The sequence below is a fragment of the Motacilla alba genome, chromosome 1 (genome assembly GCF_015832195.1).
Source record: "Motacilla alba alba isolate MOTALB_02 chromosome 1, Motacilla_alba_V1.0_pri, whole genome shotgun sequence".
NCBI classification, from domain to species: domain Eukaryota; kingdom Metazoa; phylum Chordata; class Aves; order Passeriformes; family Motacillidae; genus Motacilla; species Motacilla alba.
The window spans coordinates 4,407,078-4,429,972 of record NC_052016.1 but is presented as its reverse complement, the minus strand read 5'-3'; the positions used below and the strand labels follow the sequence as shown (position 1 = coordinate 4,429,972).

The window sequence follows — 22,895 nt, the reverse complement described above, 5'->3', positions numbered from 1 at the left end:
GGTTGTTTCATGTGGATTCTTTTGCTTCTTTTTTCTGCCAAGGTTAGGAGTAAATGTGTGAGATGGTATTTCTTGTTCTGACTCAGATGTTTATTAGTTCTTATCTCTGTTACAGTCTCACAAACCATGAGTTCTGCAGCACTTCACTCTGACAAACTAAAAATGGAGCCCTGTCTCTCTCTCTACAAGGCCTTGGAAGGATAAACTGTCCAATTAAGAAATGACACCTCAATTATTTTTATTTTTAACCCAATAACCAACCACCCGTGCTCACAATGGGGACATTTTTGTCCAATGACACAAAACCACCCAAACCCATGGAGGAGAAGGTGAAGAAGAAGGAGCAGCCTCTGCCTAAAACCTCCATCTTGTTTTATATCCCTTACTGTATTCTAAACCCTTAAACTCTGAGTTTCCCAGCCTGTGATATCACACACTTCTATTCAAACTCCACACCTAAAATCTCAGTTTTATTATTGAATTTTGGAAGCTTCTCCAGGGCCTCAGGTCAATGCAGTGTTCTCTTGGAGGTCAGTGCCTGGCAGCACAGAAAGTCTCAAATTCTCAGCTGCCAGGGTTCCAACAGTTTCAAACCCTTTCTGTCCCTTCCCTTGTGAGCAGGAGGTGATCCCAGCTTCCCTCTGTGGCTGAAGTCCCTGATGACAATCTGCTGCTGTGTCAATGACTGCTACGTGCAGAACGTGTCCATCTTCACCCTCCTGGAGGTCATCAACCACTCCCAGTCCCTGGCACTGGTGATTGAGGACAGGATGAAGAGGTACAAAGCGTCTGGCCACAACCCTTTCCTTGGCAAGCTGCAGATGGTCACCCTTCCTCCCATTGCTCCTGCAGTCCTGAAGATGATCTCAGAGAAAACAGATTTCTACCAGGTGTCCATTTTCTTTTCCTTTTTTATTGCCCAGCTACACTGACCCTCTAATTCATAGAATCCTGGGATTCTGAGGCAATTTGGGAATGCCTTCTGGTGACAGGAAGCCAGGAAGGAAATGGCTCTTATTATGAATATAATTATGAATATATTCATATTGAGTTGTTTGATCTTTTTCCCTAGAGAGTTGCCTGTGTGCTCTGGAATCAGCTGAACAAGGAGACTCGGGAGCACCACATTGCCTGTGTGGAATTGTTCTACAGACTTCACTGCCTGGCTCCCTCAGCAAATATCTGTGAGGACATCATCTGCCAGGCCCTTCTGCATCGGGATAAAGTAGGTCCTGTGGAGCTGCAGCTCTCTTCATAGACAGCAGGCAGGCCCAACTTCTCCGGGATATTTCTTGGGAATTGCAGTGAGGAAGAGAAACTCTTTCTTTAGACAAAGAGAAAACAATTCTTATCTTTATTTTCTGGCTTTGTGGTTTTTATACACGTGGAATGTGTTAAGAAGATTGTTTACCTGAAGGGATTTGGTAATTAGATTCTAGTGATAATTGTTTATATTAATTACCCAATCACTCAAAGCTGTGTCCTGACTGTCTGGAGACAGTCACGAGTTTTTCTTTACTATCCTTTTAACATCTCTTTAGTGTAGTTATAATCTAGCCTTAATGGAATATAGTATAGTTTAATAAAGCAATTGTTCAGCATTCTGAATCAATAGAGTCAGATACCAATCATTCCCAGACATTGGGATTACCCTGATTCTACTATAGGTTCTGCAATGCACTGAAGCCCTTCCAGCACTGGGGAATTGCTCCAGTGCTTCCCAAATGTCCTGCTGTTCCCTTCCCCATGTGTTCACTCCCGTGGTTGCTGTGTTTTCCAAGAGTCTGACAGGCTCTGTCCATGCTTTTACAATTCCCTGGATTTGTCCAGCATGGGATTAGTGCTGGGCTTAATCCCTGGATACAAAATCTAGCTCTAGATATTAGCTGGGGTTTTTTAGTTCAAGCAAAAATCCTGTCGTTTTTGTCAGGATTTCCCAGCTCTACCAATATCTGTAAAATCACTTTATTTTTTTATAGTATTTAGTCTCACAATAAGCTGTATTTTAAGTGAGCCAGTTATTAATTATTTTCCTTCTCTAATATAATGACAGCACAGTTCTTTAACAGCTGACAGAACATTTTGCACAATAAAACTTTAACCAGTCTTTGCTACTGTTGTCCTGTCCATGCAATTTTGCAACATAAAAGTTTGCAAACATTTTTAAAGCTTTCCACCAATAACCACTGCCTGGATACCAATGTATTCCAATTTTCTTCCAACTTGGAAACTTCCCTAAATCTCCTTTTTTTCCTTGCCAAGGGGACAAGGCTGGAAGCTCTGTTCAGATTCTCTGTCATGTGGCACCTGACCAGAGAGATCCAAGGCAGCAGAGTGACTTCCCACAATCGCTCCTTTGATAGGTATTTCCACTCCTATTTGCATTTTTGATATTTAATTACATTGTGCTTTATTCTCTTGTCTGAGGTGGGGAGGAGTTCCCTGTAGGGAGAGTAAAAAAATGAACAAAAATAATATTTTCCACTTCCTTGGAGTTTATCTTTGCAGGGCACTCTGTGCATGCTGTGATTTTTCTTTTTTTTTCTTTTTTTTTTTTTTTTTTGGGTGAAGGAAGTTGCTGTAAAAATAGAAAGACCTTCATAAAGGAGAAGTAGCTTTTCTGGAGAGCAGATATTTTTTATCTTGGAGTGAATTAAATTTGCCTTCTAAAGAAAATAACGCCAGCTCCTTGTGAAAAATAAAACTCTTAGTTTAATTTTATTTCCTATGGGATAAAATGAAATAAAAGCAAATAAATATGGGAAAGAACTTAAAAAGTGGAAGGATTTGTGTGGCCTTGCTTGTACAATTCCTGAACTCAGTGCAGGAAAAGCTGCTTGGCCAAAGCTGTTGGGAGCAGACCTGAACCACTGGGCACGCTCTGGGTGTGTTCCCTGCCAGGATTTTATTGCTGGATTTAACTTTTCTTAGGGATTTCAGCTGTCCTTGGTGCTGGTGATGCCTTGGAGTGGCTCTCTAGAACAGAGGCTAGACAAGATTAAGAGAGTAAGAGCAGGTATTTGTTAAAGGCCTCCACAGACACACTGTGGGCACTCAGAAGCCTCCCAGGGGCCTCACCCAAGCTGGACAATGGTCACCAGTGTTTCACACAATTATCAGTTTGGTCCATTTACATGTCAGGGGTTCATCCTCCAGTGACAGCTTCAGGTAATGAAGTCATTTACCCCCAGTTTGCTCCCTCCAAATTCACTTTTGTTTATATTTTCAGGGCCTGAGGCTGTAGGGTGTTCTTGGGTGTCAAGCCTAGAGGGATTGTTTTGTCTGACCAAAATGTGAAGACAGTGATGTCTTGAGAGGGGATCTGGAACAGAGGCTGGGCAGTGTTAAAGGAATAAAGCAGGGATTTATTAAAAAGGCCTTTAAAGGATACACCCTGGGCAGCACAAGAGCCCGGCTGGGGCTACACCCAGGATGGACCCTGGGTCACAAGTTTTCTCACTTTTATAGGTTTTAGTCCATTTCCATATTGGGGTTAATTTTCCAATTACAGCTGCAGGTTATGCAGTCCCATCCTCCCAGATTGCTCCCCTCAATTCGCTGCTGTTTGCACTTTTTGGGCCTGGAAAAGAATTGTTTTGTGCGACTGAACTCTGAGGAGAACTTGCTAACACGTCATACGAAGTTCAGAGTTATATACCAATGCAGTACAGAATCTGGAAAATATAAAAGCTAAAACTTAAGGCATCAACAGCAACTAAGACTTTATAAGAGTTTAGAGTTATGCACTAATGTGTGAGAAATGGATTTGCAAGAATCCATAGTAAGATTCATAAGAATGGATTTGTAAGAACCCATGCACTAATCCATACACTAGCGTGTAAGAATCCTTGCACTAATGTGTGAGAAATCCATTTCTCACATCACTGCCGCGCAGGATTTAAACCCCAGGAAAGCTGCAGCGCTGAGGCGTCCCCTGTGTGTGCGCAGGTCGCTGTTCGTGGTGCTGGACAGCCTGACGTGCTCGGACGGGGCCATCGGGGCGGCGGCGCAGGGCTGGCTGCTGCGGGCGCTGTCCCTGAGCGACGTGGCGCGGATCCTGGAGCCCGTGCTGCTGCTGCTGCTGCACCCCCGCACCCAGCGCACCTCGCTCGGCTGCCTCCGGCACGGCACCTCCCCAGGTACTGCCAGCGTTCGGGAACACATCACCGCGGAATGGTCATATGCAGGTGCTTTGGTTAAAGAGCTATGGGTGTCAAGAGACACAGACCCAAATCTGACCCGACATGGTTTCGAGCCGAACATGTTTTATATTCTATCATTATATAACTTACATATTAATTATTAAATTTATATTGTTCTATTGTATACATTCATTTCATCCAAGCATGGATTTCTCGTGATCCCCCTCAAACCCCTCACATAGTTTCTCATGATTCTTTAAACAATAATTCTATCTAATCACATCTAACAGTTATATCATTTATCATATACTGACTACACAGGTATTACTGTGGGTCTTCTGGGCAGTCAGGACTTGGTGAAGGGAAGGAGAGATCTTGACTCCATTTCAGAAGGCTGGTTTATTATATTATGATATATATTACATTAAAAAAGACCACACTATAACTATACTACAAAGAACAGAGAGAAAGATTCATCAGAAGGTGAGACAGGAATAGAAAGGAATGAATAACAAAGTTCTGTGACTCCCAGAGAGTCCGAGAGCTGCTGCCTCCTGGATTGGCCACCAAGTAGAAACATCCCACACTGACCAATCGAGGCAGCACCTGCTGCATTCCACAGCAGCAGATAACAAACTGTTTACACTTGAAGCTGAGGCCCTTCAGCTTCTCAGGAGAAGAAAATCCTAGCAAAGGGATTTTCACAAAATATCACAACCACAATCCTGCTGATTTTTATGCCTCCAAGGGTAGCTGAGCTATCTTGGGTGTGATATAGACCTCCAAGACTTATGAGACCTGGCTCAAGGAGGCTCCTGTATCACATCACCTGCAGATTGTTTATACTTAACAAGTTATCACATTCTTACAACTCCCTAAAAATTCTCACAAGCCGCTGTGAGAAACACTTGCCGTTTCTCTCTCTCTGTCCCATGGCATCCACATATTATTCTATACTATCTTACACTGTATTACACTACATCTAAACTGAAACTGCACAAGCATTCAACTGCACTCAACAGAATCTTGTGACTGTGTCTTGGTTTGGAAAGACAGGTGCCTGCTAAGGAAGGCAGGAGCCTCCCTGAAATGGAGAATTAAACTCCCCCCCCACCTCGAATTGCTATAAATTTTTAATTTAAGGGGCTCTCAGGCAAAAAATATGGGAGCAGGAAATGACAGTTCTTCAATAGGGAAGAAAATAAAAGGATAAAATAAACAGTGCAATAAACTAAAACAACACTGACAGAGTCAGAACACAGCCTGACACCCTGTGAGTCAGGGTGTTGGCAGCAGTCCCATTGGAATGGTGGCTGCAGCCCTCCTGCAGTGCAAGGTGTGGCTCTGCTGGAGCAGGGATCCTGTAGAAAGGTGTAGTCTTCCTCTGGAGATCCAGTGGAAGAAGAGGCAGCTGCTGTTCCTCTGGGAATCCAGTGGAGCAGCTGTGCTGGTGTTCCAGAACCTCCAGATTCTATCCAGGTAGGAATGCTTGGCTCCTCCCCCTGGGTGGAGCATCTCCCAATGGGATGCTGTAGATCTTATCAGCCATGCAGTGACATTCAATGGCCTCTTATCAGCAGATGTCCCCCCCACCCAGAGGGAGGATTGGGTGTGGAAGAGATAAGGAAAACTGCTAACTTATCAGAAGACAACTGCCATCCAGGTGGCAAATAGAATCCATCTTGCCTTGCAATCTGGAACAGACTGTCTGCTGCCCCACTCATCACAATTAATACTGGACTGGAGCAAAGTAGCTTTACAAACTTTTTTTAAAATTATTTATTGAATATAAAGCATGATGTGTTGACTAAATGATCCGTAAAGATAACTTCCAAGCCAGACTGTGATATGATTTTATGTGTGAAATAGAAATTAAATGAAAAAAATCTTTTTTCAGACTATGTTCGTGATTGGCTTTGCAAGAAAAAGGCCCCTCTGAAAGAGTCTGGCATCTCTGAGAGCAATTCTGAGGAAAACCTTCCCTTGAGCCAGTTCACTACTGTGGACAGAGAAGCAATTTGGGCAGAAGTGGAAACTGATCCAGAGAAAGCAGAGCTAAAAGCTGAGCAGCCTGAAAATGATGGCTCTTCCCAGGACACGGAGGGCGACCAGGACAACAGCGAGCACACGGAGTCTGCAGACACCAGCACAGGCCATGACAGTGACAACACCTCCTCTTTGTCCCCTTCCCTGGAGCTGCAGGAGGTGAGCAGCGAGGACAAGGAGGCTGCAGCTGATGGCAGAGAGGCCCCAGGCCACGGGAATTCTCTCAGCGCCTCCGAGAGCTCCAGGTCCAGCGCGGGGCTCAACCTCGTCAGGGCCGACTCCGAGAGGACTCAGGCCTCGGAGTCTCTGTCCAGTGACGAGGAGGTGGAGCTGGAGCTGCAGGAGATGGCCCAGTGCAGGCTGCTGAGGCAGCAGAAGGAGAAGCAGGAGCTGGCAGAGGCCCTGTTCAAGCACATGCTGCTGTACCTGCAGCCCTACGACTCCCGGCGGGTGCTCTACGCCTTCTCCGTGCTGGAGGCCGTGCTCAAAACCAACCCCAAAGAATTCATCGAGGCTGTGGCCACCACCAGCATGGACACCAGCTCCACAGCGCACCTGAACCTCATCTACAACCTCTTGGCTCGCCACCAGGAAGCTCTGGTAGGGCAGAGCTTTTATGGGAAGCTGCAGCCTCAGTCCCCCACGGCGTGCCCGCACTCGCTGCTGATCGAGCTGCTCACCTCGCTGTGCCTGAGCTTCCTGCGCTCCTACTACCCCTGCTGCCTGCAGCTCAGCCACAGGGACCTCCTGGGCAACAGGGACGTGCAGGTGAAGAGCGTGGAGGTGCTCATCAGGATGATGGCCCAGCTGGCCACCACGGCCAAGGCGGCCGAGCCCAAGAACGTGGAGCTGATCCGCGATCTGCTGGGGAGGTGCCGGGTGCAGGAGCTGGTGCTGCTCTCGCTCTCGGCCTCCATGTACGTCAGCCACAAACGCTACCAGCTGCTCCTGCCTGATGGGGCCAACCACCAGGAGCAAGAGATCTTCGAGGAGAGCCTGATCAATTTTGGCCACGATCAGATCTGGAGCGAGCACCCTCTCCAGATTGAGCTGCTGAAGCTGCTGCAGGTGTTGATTGTCTTGGAGCACCACCTTGGCCAGAGGCCTGAGGAGCTGGAGAACCAGCCGGACCTCTCCAAGGAGTGGCAGCAGGCTCTGAACTTCCAGCAGGCCATCGGGGCCATGCAGTACGTGTACCCACACCCCATCACCTCCCAGGGGTTGTTTGTCTCTGCCGTGGTGAGGGGGCTCCAGCCCGAGTATGGCCATGGCATGCATCCCACGTGGGTGAGCTTGGTCACCAGCTCCCTGCCCTACTTTGGGAAGTCCTTAGGCTGGACCGTGGCCCCATTTGTGGTGCAGATCTGTAAAAACCTGGATGAGCTTGTCAAGCAGTATGAAAATGAAGCTGTGAAGACTTCTGCCAAAACATCTGCCAGGTAAGAGCCAGCGGGGGGATTTGTTATTCCAACATTTCCCTTTTCCACAGAGCTGGGAGTGTGTAGGAACTCCCTGGGTCAGCAGTGAGGCTCCCAGAGTTTGATCCTTAATTCCTGCTGCACCTGGAGTGAGCTGGAGGCAGGATTGGTGCAGCAGCTGGAAGAAGAGAGGAGGGAGGAGCAGCAGCTTTGATATTTCCTGGCTCCCTCTGCCTTCCATCCAAGTGTAAAAGCTCCCAGTTTTATGGATCCCTTCATTTTGGTATTCCTAATCTGATAATCCCTCCAATTTTAGCTATGGAATAGAAACAGGAATTTTTAATCAAGGAAATACCACGTGGCTTATTAACATGTTTGGGTTTTTTCCCCCCTTCCAAAGCTTCACTTCTAAAAGAGAAAATGTGACTCCTGATTACCCCCTCACCCTTCTGGAAGGGCTGACAACCATCGGGCACTTCTGCCTTCTGGATCACCCCCATCCTACCAAAAAGGTATGTGGGAATCCCCTGCCAGCAGAGTCACATCCCCTTTCCTTCCAGGTGAAGAGAAACAGGGAATTGTACAAGAAAATAACCTTAGAGAGGCCTCAGAGCACACCCAAAGAACTGAACTGACTCAAAGTGAAAGGACTAAGCTTAATTTTTCTGTATTTGAAGCCTGCAAAGTGAATTTTAAGTAATTGTTCACAAAGGTCTTGGTGATGCAAGTATCAGTCCTCTGTCCTTACAAACTGGTTAATTTTCTTTTGGGTTTATAATGTTCTGATGTGTTCCCTACAATTTTTAGGCTCTTGTGCATAAGAAATAATTTTAACATTGATATTTTGGTTTGTTTTTTTTTTTTCCCAGTCATCCTGTTCAGCTGAACCTGCCAACCTGAGGAATGCCAGGAATGCCATCCTGGAGGAGCTGCCCCGAATTATCAACACCATGAGCCTCCTCTGGAGTGTCATCAAGAGGGAAGACTCCCAAAAAAGACCAACTGACTTCTTTGGGACAACTAAAGGCTCCTCTTCAGTCTACTTCAAAGCAACCAAAGTAGGAGCTCTTTTAAAATGCTGATTTTTTTTATCTTCTCATCCTCCCCAGTGCATTTTACGTGGAGTTCTTGTATTGTTCTTTTATTTTTACATTGTTCTTTTATTTTTACTGGCATGGGATTTGGTTTCATTGCAGCTCCTCATTTCCCTGGGAAATAAACAAACCATTTTTTCTGTATATCCTGGGAAAAGAAATAATATTGTATAAACCAGGAGCTGGTCTTCGCCTTACATTAATAATTGTTTTCCTCTCTTTACAGACACTGAGAACAAAAATATTGGACTTCCTGAATCCCTTGACAGCACACCTTGGAATCCAGCTGATGGCAGCAACTGCAGCAGTGTGGAACAGCAAAAAACCTCACAGGAGTCACAGTAAAACCAAGGTGAGGCTAAAGAAAAGCACCCTTTTGTTTCCTATATAAAGGCAAATGTTACATTTACATGGTCAGTTCTCAACTCTGTTTGTAGATTCTTTGGGGTTTTCTAAATAGGATTGAAAAATCTGAAATCCCCATAGTTAGAAAAAGCATCAGGACTACAATTAAACCTCAACAAATAATCAAATAAAACCCACATTGTAGGTTTAAATCTGAGAGCAAAAGCCATTTTTTATTCAATACTGGATTGCAATTGGCCAATTATATTTTAAAGCCCATGAATCAGCTCGATTTCCAGAGAAAATGAGAGCTGTGTTCTCTGGAACTCATTATTTATTCTGTTTAAAATTTTATTATTCTGTTTAAAAGTTTATTTATAACTTTTCTTTTCCTGCTTTCACTGAGGCAGAATCCAGTTGGTTTCATGAGGTGTTGGGAGATCTTTAAATGGCAAGGGCTGGCTTCGATTACCCTCTGTCATTTACATTTCATTTTGCAATGTGTGTGTTTTGTTTTGTTTTCTCTTGTCAGATCCTCCCAGCGGCCAGTGCATCCCAGCTCATTCTGGTGGACTTAATTTGTGCCCTGAATACACTGAAAATTGACACCATATTGTATCTGGTCAAAGAGGTGGTCAAGAAACCAGCACAAATCAAGGGGGAAGAGGTATTACATGTTCTACATTTTTTGAACAGCTCTTTTACAAAACCAAATCCACCAAGCATTTAGCGTTTTTCTAATGGTACAAAACCAAAAGTTGTTAAAAATCCTTTAATCCTAATCAAAAACCCAAAACCAAAACAAATTAAAAATCCATTTCCATTAATAACCTAAAGCAAAAAGTATACTTATATCTCCACAAGTTCAAAAGCAAAATAAATTCCCATAAAGAACATAAAACCATATCAAACACAAAAACATCTAAAACATTAAAAACTCTAAAGCAAAAAAGTAAGCCCACAAACATAAACTACACAAAAACTACAACCAAAACCAAACACCTCTTACGTCACATATAAAAACTACAAACATAAAATTAAAACTAATATAATATTTATATTTTTGATCTTATTTATCCTCAACAATGCAGTTTTACCCATTAATCAACCAAATCCCAATAGTTAAATAACCTTAACCAATACATCAAACTTAAATACCATATATTTAACTCATTAAAACCTTAAAAAACCACTTTCAACTGATTTAACCAATTTACCAATAAATACTTAACCAATACCAAAAACCATTCCTCCACATCTTTCACAATTCATTCTAAATCCCTCTAATAAATAAAGTATTTAAACCACATTCCTTCCTAAAACATCCTTTAAACACCAAAAATTAAAAAATCCCTGGTTCTATAAAAAAAAATTACATTAAATTCAACATTTTTAAACTTAAAATATAAATATATCCTAGAAAATATATTATATAAATACAAAAATAAATATATTAAATACATAAATATAATATAAATATATAAATATCTATTTAAAGTAAAATAATATAATATACTATAATAATATTATATTATACTATATTACATTACATTATATTATATTATTTGTGTTATTTATATTGTTTATATAAAATAAAATTATTTTAAATATTTATTTATTAAAAAATAAATAAGTAGATACTATAACAACAAAACCAAAACTTCAAGCAGGAAGATAATTCCATTTCCTTAATGTATTCCAAGCTGGATGTGTTTCAATGTGTCTTTGAAGCACTGTTAGAAGGGTTTGCTTTTAAATGTGGGATTGTCCCTTGCTCCTGAATAAGTTTTGGCATCCAGACTGTGTTTGATCCACAATAAGTAGATCCTTTAAAATATATCAGGAGATGGTGATGGGACAAGGGGAACGGCCTCCCCTCCTTCACGGGGAACAAATTTTTCCCAATATCTGAAACACAAAAACCAAACCCTCCAACCAAAGCAGAGATGATGAAATGGAACAAAAGCCTCTGATCTGGAATTCTCTCTGGCTGCATTCACTGAGTTGGGAAAGTCACTGCATTCGTGTACAAGTAAAAGGTGTTTAGGACAGGAAATACTTCAATAAGATTTGAAAAAAATTTAGAAAAAAAATTAGAAAAAAACTGTGCCTCCCTTCTTGGGAAAGGGAACTCCTTTCCTTGAGCCACCAGAGCATTGCAGCAGGGAAATAAATCAGTTTTCTCTTCAAGTCAGAGACAATCAAAAAGAAAATTTGCAAGTCAAGGGTACTTCAGGCTTTGCTCAATGGGCAAACACAAAGAGATGTGTTGGAGTTCTGGCTGCTGAGATTTTGGGCTTTCTGTGCTGCCAGGCACTGACCCCCAAGAGAACACTGCATTGACCTGAGGCCCTGGAGAAGCTTCCAGAATGGAATGACAGAACTGGGATTGTGGGTGTGGAGTTTGAATAGAAGTGTGTGATATCACAGGCTGGGAAACTCAGAGTTGAAGGGTTTAGAATACAGTAATAGATATACAGCAAGATGGAGGTTTTAGGCAGAGGCTGCTCCTTCTTCTTCACCTTCTTCTTCTTCTTCTTCTCCATGGGTTTGGGTGGTTTTGTGTCATTGGATAAAAAAGTCCCCATGGCGGGCACTGGGTTAAAAGTGAAAATAATTGAGGTGTCATTTCTTAATTGGACAGTTTAAACCTTAAAAAAACTTTTCTTGTATAGAAAGATAGTTAGCCATTTTATACCTTGTTAGTGAAATACTATAGAACTCACAGTTTATGAGACTGTTACATAAATAAGAAAAAATAAACATCTAATCCTAAATGCAGAATACCATCTCAAGTACCTTCAATCCTGACTCCAACAGAAGTAGAACAAAGAAGCCAAAAACCAGCATATAATGGTGTTTTGTGTGAGGAATAAAATATTGATTAGTTTTGTTTTGTGTTTTGTAAAATTGTATAGAGATATGTAAGATAACGATATAAGTTGTTATTATCAATAATATTTGGTTATGAGGAAACATTAGAGCAAAATAATGTATGTAGTGAAGAAAAAATTGGTAATAATTAGGAATTAATTAGATAATATATATAATTAATAATATGTATAAATTATTTAATTAGAAAGTACTATAATCAAAAGATACTCAAAGGAGATTTTGGGAATAAATCCTTCTTTGTGAGGGTGGGGAGGGGCTGGGATGGAATTCCCAGAGCAGCTCTGGCTGCCCCTGGATCCCTGGCAGTGCCCAAGGCCAGGTTGGATTTTTCTTTTTCCTTCTGACAACAAATAAGTGTGGGTTTGCTTTTCTTTTTCAGAAATCCTCTCTGGTGGATATCCCAGTGCTGCAGTTCAGTTTTGCTTTCATTCAGAGGTAACTCAATCCTGCTAAAAGAGAATTTTCTGTTTGACTCCAAGGAGGGAGCAGCCAGTATTGCCATTTTTCTTTCCTTTGATCTCCATGTCCCAGAACACTTCTCTGCAGGAAATGTGTTGTCCCTTGGTTGTTGACACACACACCCAGAGTGCCAGGGCTGTGACACTGCAAGGGGAAGTGACACTGACACTCAGGAAGGGCAGGACTGATCCTAAAGCTTTCAGGCCATCAAGTTCCTCTTATTTGTTGTTTTTGTTCTTTCCTTTGCTCTACCTTCACTCAGGTGTGCTTTGGTTTTATTTTTTTTGGCAGACTCCCTGTCCCAGCCCTGCAGGAGAACTTCCAGCCCTTGTTAGGGCTCCTCAGAGAGTCTGTGCAGCTGAACTTGGCTCCTCCTGGCCACTTCCTTCTCCTCAGGTACTGTGGGAGAGAGCAGAGGTTTCACTGAGGTTTCACACTGCGCCATTCCTAACTGAGGGTGCTCTGATCTCCCCACAGCATCCTGAATGACTTTGTGACGAGGACACCCACCCTGGAGAACAAAAAGGACCAGAAAGACCTGCAGGTAGAGCAGGTTTAAATTATTCTTTTAGTTCTAAACCTGGCACTGTTCATGTAAGGACAAGTGGAGATGGCCTGATCTGTGCTTTAGATCTGAATTCCTGTGTTTTGGGAGTGCCTGGATGTGCATCCACCCATTTTGGCTGAGGCCTGGTGAACAGGGCAGACTCAAACACGAGAGATAAACAGAATTTTGTCCCAAATGCTTGAAAGCTGTTGGGTTTTTTTTATTATTTTTCTCAGAACTGAGCTGGTAACACAAGTGGGATGTCCTGAGTTCACATCCTGTGTGTGGATATTGAAATCTCCAATCTGTCTAGGAAAATTAATTAATCCTTGGAGCTCCCAGCTAGGCTTGGCAATGGGAATGACTCTGAGCTCAGCTGTAAAGAAAGAAAGGAGCAGGATCCTCCTCCTGTTCCGCCTTATTTCACCAGCACAGATTTATAATTAATTTCACTTATTTCACCAGATTGAACACTGCTTCCCTGGGTGGGTTTGGGTTTCATGTTCCGACAGAGTAATTCAGTCTCCCCTTCTGCTTCAGAGTCCTGCCAGCAAAATGACAGAAAATGTCATTTTACAGCCTCTGCCTTGCTTTGGCTGAATTTGGTTTCATTGCAGCTCTGATTTTCTGGGAATTAAACACACCAATGAAATACCTGGTGCCACTTTGGTTACGTTACAGGAGGTGACCCAGAAGATCCTGGAGGCTGTGGGGACCATTGCTGGCTCTTCCCTGGAACAGACCAGTTGGCTGAGCAGGAATTTGGAAGTGAAAGCTCAGCCTCAGATTTTACCAGATGAATTCAACGTGGAGGATGTCAATGGTAAAGAGACTTTCCCTGACTCCTGCTGCTCCCTGTCCTCTGCTGCAGGCAGTGAAGAGCACGAGGGGTTTGATGATGTGTGGTTTGCATGATTTCATATCTCATGTAACACCAATTTGCACATAAATGTTCTGTTTGGGCAGCAGATTAGGAAACAGCCACATTTAAACCTGTCTGAAGAGAAAACTCGATTATTTTGCTTTTTTTAGATACATCAGTGGCACCATCTTCAATGGTTTCTGCCTCTGCTCCTTCAATCTACAGTGTCCAAGCCCTTTCTCTCCTGGCAGAGGTCAGTGGGGCCCTCTCATCTGTGGGGTTTTTTTGAGGAATTTATCACTCTCTACAATTCCCTGAAAGGTGCCTGTGCTCAGCTGGGGCTGGGCTCTTTCTCCAGGCAGCACTGACACAACCACAGGGCACAGCCTCGAGCTGCACCAAGGGAAATACAGGTTGGATAGCAGGAAAAGTGTTTCTCAGAAAGGGTGATAAAGTTGTGGAATGGCTGCCCGGGGAGGTGGTGGAGTCACCATCCCTGGGTGTGTTTAACAAAGCCTGGATGTGGCACTGGATGCCAGGGTTGAGTTGAGGTGCTGGGGCTGGGTTGGACTCGATCTTGAAGGTCTCTTCCAACCCAGTGATTCTGGAATTCCGTGAGGAGGATTTTCCTGGTACATTAAACAGGAGTGCTAATCTTATGGGGGCTATTCCATTGCACAAACTTGCAGCCTGAAGCATGGCTGGAACACTTCCAGCAGTGGCAGCTGTGGGTGTGAAGAGCTCTCTGTCCCTTGTCAGGTGCTGGCCTCCCTGCTGGACGTGGTGTACCGCAGTGATGAGAAGGACAAGGCCGTGCCCCTCATCTCCCGCCTGCTCTATTTCGTGTTCCCGTACCTGCGCAACCACAGGCCAGTCTCTCCCTGCTCCTGCCATTTCCCTGCCTCATCTTTTTGTTTTCCATTGTTTCTCCATTCTCTGTTCCCATTCTAAGGGTTTGAGCTGGGTTTGAGCAGTGTTTCCCCCACTGAACCTGTTGTTGTTTGACCTCTGGTTCCCCCACCTGGGAATTTGGGTTTTACTCGGATCTCCCCTTTCTGTGCCTGTCAGGGGATGGGGATGGGGCAGCAGAGCATGAGCAGGTCCCAGGATCCACCAGGAAGCAGGAAAACATCATCTCTCCCTATTCCCATTCCTAGTTTTTCTCACAAATATGGGAGAGATGGATGATATCCAATGGGGACACAGGGCATGGAATGGTTTGAGTTGGGAAGGACCTTAAAGCCCATCCCACCCCTGCCATGGCAGGGACACCTTCCACTGTCCCAGGCTGCTCCAAGCCCCAGTGTCCAACCTGGCCTTGGGCACTGCCAGGGATCCAGGGGCAGCCCCAGCTGCTCTGGCAATTCCATCCCAGCCCCTGCCCACCCTGCCAGGGAACAATTCCTTCCTTAAGATCTCATTCTAACCAACCCTTTTGTGAGCTGGAACCTATTTTTGAACTTTTTAAAAGCCCATATTGATCATTTTTGTCCTCTTCCCCAGTGCCTACAACATTCCCAGTTTCCGTGCTGGTGCTCAGCTCCTCAGCTCCCTGAGTGGATACGCCTACACCAAGAGAGCCTGGAAAAAAGAAGTGCTGGAATTGTACATGGATCCATCTTTTTTCCAGATGGACACTTCCTGCACTCAGTAAGACATGGAATTGCAGCACTCCAAGCTTGTATTCTGAATTTACAAGGAAAAGCTTTAAAGGAGAAGAGTAATATTGGGAAGAAAATTCCATTTAGTGCTTTCTTATGGAATGGGATAATGGTAAAAATGGGTCTCGGCACTAATTCTGCTCCAGACAAGAGTCTGTACACAAATCTTGCCTGGAAACTGTTTCCTTGTATGAAAAGTTTGACCCACAGCTTTCCCTGGATATCTCATTCCTTCTTTCTCTCCTGCAGCTGGAGATCCATCATTGATCATCTCCTCACACATGAGAAAACCATGTTTAAGGATTTGATGAGTAAGTATCAGCTGCTGATCATTTATTTCTGCCTCAATTTGAAATCTGTTTGCATCTGAGCCGTTTGGGTGCATTTTTATTCCACTGATTTATCCATAAAGTGTTGACTGTGCATAATTGACCATTTTGGGAACTTGATTCCCAGCTAAAGCTGAGCTAAATCTGGACTTTGATCATGTCTAAAACACACCAGGGGACTGTAGAGGTGCTTCTGTTGGGTTCCCACATTCACATTTTCCCCTAGTTTTGAGGTGTCCAAGTGTGACCTCTCCCAGGAGGAGACTTTGGCAAACTCTGCATGGCAGGTGTCTGCCATGAGCAGTGCAGCAAAGCTTCCATTGCTGTGCTGTGACCTCTAATTCAGGCTCGAGAAGGGTGTGGAAGAACACATCCTGGGGGGAAGGGTGGGACGGGCCCCCTTAAACTGGCCTCAAGCACCTTTAGTCTTTTTTTCATCCTTTCTAAAAGAATAATTCAACATTTACAACACAAGACAAATTTTATTACGCCAGACGAATTCTCGGTCAGTGAGCCAGGAGAGTTTTTTTCTGGAAGATTTCAGGACCCCGGGATTCTCCCCAGCCCCAAAGGCAGGCAGTTCCTGTGGGGTGGATAACTGTGCTGTGTGTTGCAGCCATGCAGAGCAGTGCCCTGAAGCTGTACCCCAGCTTTGAGCAGAAGGCCATGCTGCTGAAGCGCCAGGCGTTCGCCGTCTTCAGCGGGGAGATCGACCAGTACCACCTGTACCTGCCCCTGATCCAAGGTGAGCCTCCAGCCCTGCCCTTCCCTGAGCCAAAACACAAATCCCTTTGGCCACAGAAGCCCCTGGATCCCTGGCAGTGTCCAAGGCCAGGTTGAGATGGGGCTTGGAGCAGATGAAGGTGTCCCTGCCCCTGGACCTGGCTGTTCTTTGACGTCCCTCCCAACCCAAACCATTCCATGATAGAAATTCTGTCAGGAAGCCAAGTCACCTCTTTTTCAACAAATGCTTTGGGGTATTTTTTTTAATTTTGAATCAAATTTGTGAATCTCTGAGTTCCAAGAGATAAATGACCTCAGCAAGGGAAGACAGGAATCTTGTTTTCAAGGCCTTTGGTCTGGAAATGGGATTATTTCATGGCAATCTTCCAGCCACTCGTGACCTGCTGTTGTTCTCCTAAATGCCAGTTTTGATCACATTTTGTGCACCCCAAACCCACCTGGGCTTTGTCTGAATTCCAGTTCAGTTCATACAGTGCAAAGAACTCAGCCCAAAGCTGATGATCAAGTAAAAATTGTGTTTTGCCACCTCCCACAAGGTGGAGAGGGACCTTTCACAAGGGATGGAGGGACAGCACACAGGGAATGGCTCCCAGTGCCAGAGGGCAGAGCTGGATGGGATCTTGGGAATGAGGAATTGTTCCCTGGCAGGGTGGGCAGGGGCTGGGATGGAATTGCCAGAGCAGCTGGGGCTGTCCCTGGATCCCTGGCAGTGCCCCAGGCCAGGTTGGACACTGGGGCTGGGAGCAGCCTGGCACAGTGGAAGGTGTCCCTGCCATGGCAGGGGTGGCACTGGATGGGCTTTAAGGTCCCTCCCAATTCAAACCATTCCATAATTCCACACTTTAATTCCAAAAAACAGCACAAATTCAGGAAAATGCTGCTTTTAATTTGCTTTTTCCCTTTTTTATGCTGCCTCCAGAACGCCTGACTGAGAACCTCCGCGTGGGCCAGACTTCTCTGGTGGCTGCCCAGATGTTTCTCTTCTTCAGGGTTCTCTTGTTGAGGATCTCCCCTCAACATCTCACCTCGTTGTGGCCAATCATGGTCACAGAACTGGTAAGAAAGAAGTTTTGAACATTTGGGGAAAAAAAAATTACATTTGAAAAAATCAGCCTGTGGTTTTTCCCAGTTTATCTTTTTCCTCTTCCCTGCTTGGAAATGTTTCCACAGTTTTACATTAATCTGATAACTTGGGGGGGGGAATTAAAATTATCATTGGGAAATTCCTTTTGGATTAATTTTGGTGTTGTTAATGGAATCTCTTGCCTGAATTATTAATTTGTTACAAGTCATAAAGGTTCCTTTTCAATGTAAATCATCACTTTTAGTTAGGATTGAGTTGTGTGAACATTTCAGCTTCTCAATAATTATTTCTTTAAAGATCCAGACATTTCTACAGCTGGAGGAAGATTTAACTGAGGAAGAAGAACCAGCAAAGTAAGAGCTGCCATTTGAGAGACTTCTTAAAAATTAATTAATTTAATTAATTCTCTGGGATAGGGAGGAGAGCTTGAGAGATTTCTTTAAAATTGATAAATTAATTCTCTAGGATAGGGAGGAGCCAACAGGACATTTTGCTATTGCATTTTTATTTTTCTATTACTGCTAAATCATAATTTAGAATTTTTTTAGCAGCTAAAATAGTGATATGCCTAAAAATATAAGTACTAATTATTAGTTGTGTACAAAAATAAATGCTAAGTTGGGAGTTGAATATTTTAGCATGGTGCCATTTTTTGGCATCTTTTAGATTATTTTGCTTCTACAGAGCAAAAATGAAATAAAAATGCTAGTACAAGAGCATCCTGCAGAATAAAAATAATTGTCCAAGAGCTTCTTTGTGTAAATGTGGGCATTCCTCTCGTGCTGACTGAAAAACCTTGGGTGGATTGGAGTTTGAATGGGACTTTTTTAAAAATTGAAACACAGGAACAACAGCAAAATCAGCAAAGCCAAAGGCTCAGGGGATGGCAGCGGGGCTGAGATCCAGCCCAAGGAGCTGTGCCTGTACCTGGCAGCCTGCAAATTCCTGGACACAGCACTTTCCTTCCCCCCTGACAGGATGCAGCTCTTCCAAATGTGAGTCCCTCTTCTCCTCCTGTTCCTTTATCCTTTAAAAGAATTCTGTTTTCCTCAAGATTTCATTTTGCCTTTCCTCAGCTCTGTTTAGGAGGGGTGCTATTGAATATATGGTGATAAATATGGTGATGAATGGGATTTGGGAGAAGAGTTTAGTCTTGGTGTAGGAGCATTTCCCCATCCTCTTTAGGAGATTCCTTAACTTGGAAAATTGGGAGAGGAGAAAGGTGGAGATTGTTTTTCTATCTGCACACACCTGGGAATGTTTTGGAGCTGCTTATATTTAAATATTGGCAAATTAGTAATGTAATAATTCATTAATAGCAGCAGAGAACATTTATGAGAGATTTTTGTAGAAAGAACCAGTGCTGCACTAAAGTGGACATGATCCAAACAAGGTCTTCCATCCTTTTAAGGAATCAAAACATTTATTCCAGGTACAAATGGGCCTTTGTGCCAGAGGTGGACACAGAATCATCTCCTGTCACCTCTCACCTGGTGGAAAACTACCAGGAATGCCAACCACACATCGTGAGGATCATGGATCTGCTCAAGATGAAATATGGGGTAAAGAAACCTTTCCTTTTTTTTAATCCATTCATTTACTTTTCCAAACATAAGATTTTTCATTATTCAAGAGATTTTTAGATATTCCCTGTGAGGAAGAGCAGCTGTGGCTGTCCCTGGATCCCTGGCAGTGTCCAAGGCCAGGTTGAGATGGGGCTTGGAGCAGCCTGGGACAGTGGAAGGTGTCCCTGCCCCTGGACCTGGCTGTTCTTTGATGTCCCTCCCAACCCAAACCATTCCATGATAGAAATTCTGTAAGGAAGCCAAGTCACCTCTTTTCCAACAAATGCTTTGAGGTATTTTTTTAATTTTGAATCAAATTTGTGAATCTCTGAGTTCCAACAGATAAATGACCTCAGCAAGGGAAGACAGGAATCTTGTTTTCAAGGCCTTTGGTCTGGAAATGGGATTATTTCATGGCAGTATTTTATTATTTCATGGCAATCTTCCAGCCACTCTTGACCTGCTGTTCTCCTTGAATGGCAGTTTTTCAGTTATTGAAGGGATTTTTAGGTATTCCTTGTGAGGAAGAGGAAAAGGCTGCCCAGAGCAGCTGTGGCTGCCTCTGGATTCCCGGAATGTCCAAGGCCAGGTTGGACATTGGGGCTTGGAGCAGCCTGGGACAGTGGAAGAGCTGGATGATCTTCCAGGTCCTTTCCAACCTTTACCTTTTATAAATCCCAGCTTTTTTTTCCTTTCAGGACCCAAAGTACCCCGAGGGAGCTGCCAGGAACCCCAAATTCCCCCTGCTGAGCCTGCGCTCCGTGTCCAGCATCACCCAGCTGCTGCCTTTCTTCCAGACTCTGTGCTGGGCATTCACAGCCCGTGGCAGTGAGCCCCAAAATTCCTCCCCTTCCGCAGCTGCCTCCATGGATTCCCTTGGCAGCAACGGCAGCAGGATCCTGCAGCAGCTGGAGGACAGTGTGGAATGGGATTTCCTAGAAAATATGGAAAGTTGAGCCTCACCTGGGACACTCATGCTGGATCAACCACAGGGAAAGCTTGGCTGAAATTCCGGTTTTTTCCCCCATATTTCCAGCTACATTTTGGGATTTCCAGCTACATTTTGGGATTTCCAGCTACGTTTTGGGATTTCTCTTCAATTCTTCAGGAGCTGGTGGTAAAAAGCAGGAATCTCCACTTGCTGTGGTGGGAAAAAAAGGACAGTTTGGTGGGAATTTCTCAGAGTTCCTGTGTTTTATTTGTTTTCTGTGAGAAGGATTAAAGACATTTTGTAAATAGGGGAAGAATATTTTGGACTTGGTGGAAGCAGCAGCTGCCCTGGGACTTCTCCAGGACTTCAAAGTGCTGTTGGAACTGTGTCTTGAAGGAAAATTGAAGGAAAATCCAATATTGCATGTCAGTGTACAATCAGTTTGCAGTGAGTCATTTCCTGAGGTGAAAGCCCCTAAATTGATCAAATTCTAAAAAAATCCCCCAAATTCCTCCCACATGGATTGTCTGAGTCTCAACATTGTGCAAAGAGCTGCAGCTTTGCCCTGGCTGTAATCTCAGCTCTGTGCTAGAGCAGCATCTTCAGGCTTAGCAATTCCTAACAAATCAGAAATGTGCATAAAACACAAACCTATGCAGGAGCATTTTGTAATTAGCATTACTTGAGGGGTTTATGATTTTAAGTAATCAATTAAAAGATTTAAATTCATATTTTTTAAATTAAAACTTCCGTTCTCTCAGTGACTCAGGTGGCTGCAGCTTCTGAAATGCAACTAAATTAAGATAATGCTGTAAAAATAGAAATTGCTTAACTAAAAGGAAAGTAATATTCTTTTTCTTTTGTTTTTGTAAGAACATTTTTTGTACAAAAGAATGTATTTGGTTGTTCCTGGATGGTGAGAGAGGCAGGGGGATCATCCCAGTGCTTCTCCTATATTAGAAAGGAGATGGGAAAAATTTGGTTGGGAGTCAAGGACTTCTTTTTCCCAAACTCCCATAACAACAAGGGAGGCTTCTCTGCCGTGGGTTTTAGGTTCAGATGGATGAGATTTTCATCTTGGGTTTATAAACTAAAATAATGAAACATCCTTTACTCTCACACTGGAATACTGTACAAAAATAACAGCACAGTCGGCTTGTGCTAAACTTATTTAAATCCTTTGCATTTTTACAGTGAAGGACGGTGGTGGACTGAGGTGTGGTCATTAAGAATGTGAATTATTTCTATTAATATAATTTATTAATGGTCTCTAATGCTGTTGGAATGAGCACAAGTGAAAAGCTACCCTTTGAAAGCATTACTGGAATGTTGGAGCAGGCCACTGTTAAAATGTTGGTGTTCATTTCCTGCCTATCTTCAGTAATTTTTATGGATAATCTGAATACTCAGGATGGTTTGGTACTTTTACTTTCAGTTTCCTGCTGGTTGCATTCCATACTTGGATATTTCCTTTAAAATGCTGATATAGGAGAGCAGGCTTAGAAGGGATGTTGGGAAGGAATTCCTGGCTGGGAGGCTGGGCAGGAGGTGGGATGGAATTCCCAGAGCAGCTGGGGCTGCCCCTGGATCCCTGGCAGTGCCCAAGGCCAGGCTGGAGCAGCCTGGCACAGTGGAAGGTGTCCCTGCCTGGCAGGAGTGGCACTGGATGGACTTTGAGGTCCCTTCCAACCCAAACCAGTCTGGGATTCCAGGATTCTGTTACTCCATGATTCTTCAAATGGTGTTAAAATCCAAGACAACTTTTTTGTCATTAAACTGCTTTCAATGGCATCAGACATTTAAGGGACTTGCAGAATCCTTCCACTTCAGAAGAAAAAGTTCTTTAAAATTCAGTGTCCAAGCAGATCTTTTATAATTATAAATAACATATGAAAAAGGAGGAAAGGGCTTTCACTAAAAGTCCTGCTTGAGTGCTGCAGGGGCAGAGTTCCACAGGCCCAAAGGGGAATATTTTATTCCTTTATTCCATAACTTTATTACTGTTCCATGTGGGACTAACTGCGGTTGTTTTCTCCTGCTGATAAATCCACTGAGGAGCCACAGCAGGGCTGTCCTGCTCTGAGCTGGCCCTACCAAAGCAGAACAACCTCACTGGCCATGAATCTGGAAATGCTTTTGCCTGGAACTCCAGACATTCTCTCCTGTTCCAGGGCAGGAAATGCTTTTGCTTTGCTGTGATTTTGCTTTTCAGTCTAACCAAGCTCAGCTTTGTCTTTGGGACACTTCAGCTCTGATACAGCAGAGCCAAAGTCCTCAGAGGGAGACTTGGAAATATTCCAAAGTATTTCATTGTCCTGAAGGAAAAAATCAGGAGGTGCAACCAAGCTAAACTGCTGAAGAGCAGCAGGACTTGAGGTGTAGATCATTAAGTGATGGTTGTGTATCCCATACCATACATGAATGTACTTCTTCTATTAATATTAAATGTTATTTTGCAATGCCTTTTCAAATGCAGTTCTTATTTTTCAACCTACCTTCACTGCTCACTCACCAACTTTAATTTTTATCTGACTCCGGAAAAGCTCCCAAATTCAATCACGGAGTAATTGAGGCTGAAAAGATCTCCAAGATCATCAGGTCCCAGCTGTGCCCCGTGCCCACCTTGTCTCCAGCCCAGAGCACTCAGTGCCACCTCCAGGTGACACCTGCAGGGATGGGCACTCCAGACCTCCCTGGGCAGCCCCTGCCAAGGCCTGAGCACCCTTTCCATGGGCAAATTCCTGCTGGAAATCCCATCTCAGGGGATAAGGGC

General features: G+C 43.8%; 1 protein-coding gene across 1 annotated transcript in view; it reads left to right on the top strand.

Moving 5' to 3' along the window:
- The window catches only part of DOP1B (DOP1 leucine zipper like protein B), a 50,110-nt gene extending 27,517 nt beyond the window's left edge, over window positions 1-22,593 (top strand). The window contains exons 15-37 of the mRNA XM_038139507.1: window positions 622-890; window positions 1,073-1,225; window positions 2,263-2,363; window positions 3,949-4,139; window positions 6,040-7,627; window positions 8,007-8,118; window positions 8,476-8,664; window positions 8,927-9,052; window positions 9,578-9,712; window positions 12,320-12,375; window positions 12,691-12,795; window positions 12,877-12,943; window positions 13,628-13,769; window positions 13,979-14,061; window positions 14,568-14,677; window positions 15,312-15,458; window positions 15,719-15,780; window positions 16,415-16,543; window positions 17,462-17,598; window positions 17,924-17,979; window positions 18,472-18,621; window positions 19,059-19,188; window positions 19,890-22,593. Of these exons, the coding sequence (XP_037995435.1) occupies window positions 622-890; window positions 1,073-1,225; window positions 2,263-2,363; window positions 3,949-4,139; window positions 6,040-7,627; window positions 8,007-8,118; window positions 8,476-8,664; window positions 8,927-9,052; window positions 9,578-9,712; window positions 12,320-12,375; window positions 12,691-12,795; window positions 12,877-12,943; window positions 13,628-13,769; window positions 13,979-14,061; window positions 14,568-14,677; window positions 15,312-15,458; window positions 15,719-15,780; window positions 16,415-16,543; window positions 17,462-17,598; window positions 17,924-17,979; window positions 18,472-18,621; window positions 19,059-19,188; window positions 19,890-20,147 (4,496 nt within the window). The 3' untranslated portion in view covers window positions 20,148-22,593. The remainder of the gene's footprint in view (window positions 1-621; window positions 891-1,072; window positions 1,226-2,262; window positions 2,364-3,948; window positions 4,140-6,039; window positions 7,628-8,006; window positions 8,119-8,475; window positions 8,665-8,926; window positions 9,053-9,577; window positions 9,713-12,319; window positions 12,376-12,690; window positions 12,796-12,876; window positions 12,944-13,627; window positions 13,770-13,978; window positions 14,062-14,567; window positions 14,678-15,311; window positions 15,459-15,718; window positions 15,781-16,414; window positions 16,544-17,461; window positions 17,599-17,923; window positions 17,980-18,471; window positions 18,622-19,058; window positions 19,189-19,889) is intronic.
- The last annotated feature ends 302 nt before the right edge of the window (window positions 22,594-22,895 follow it).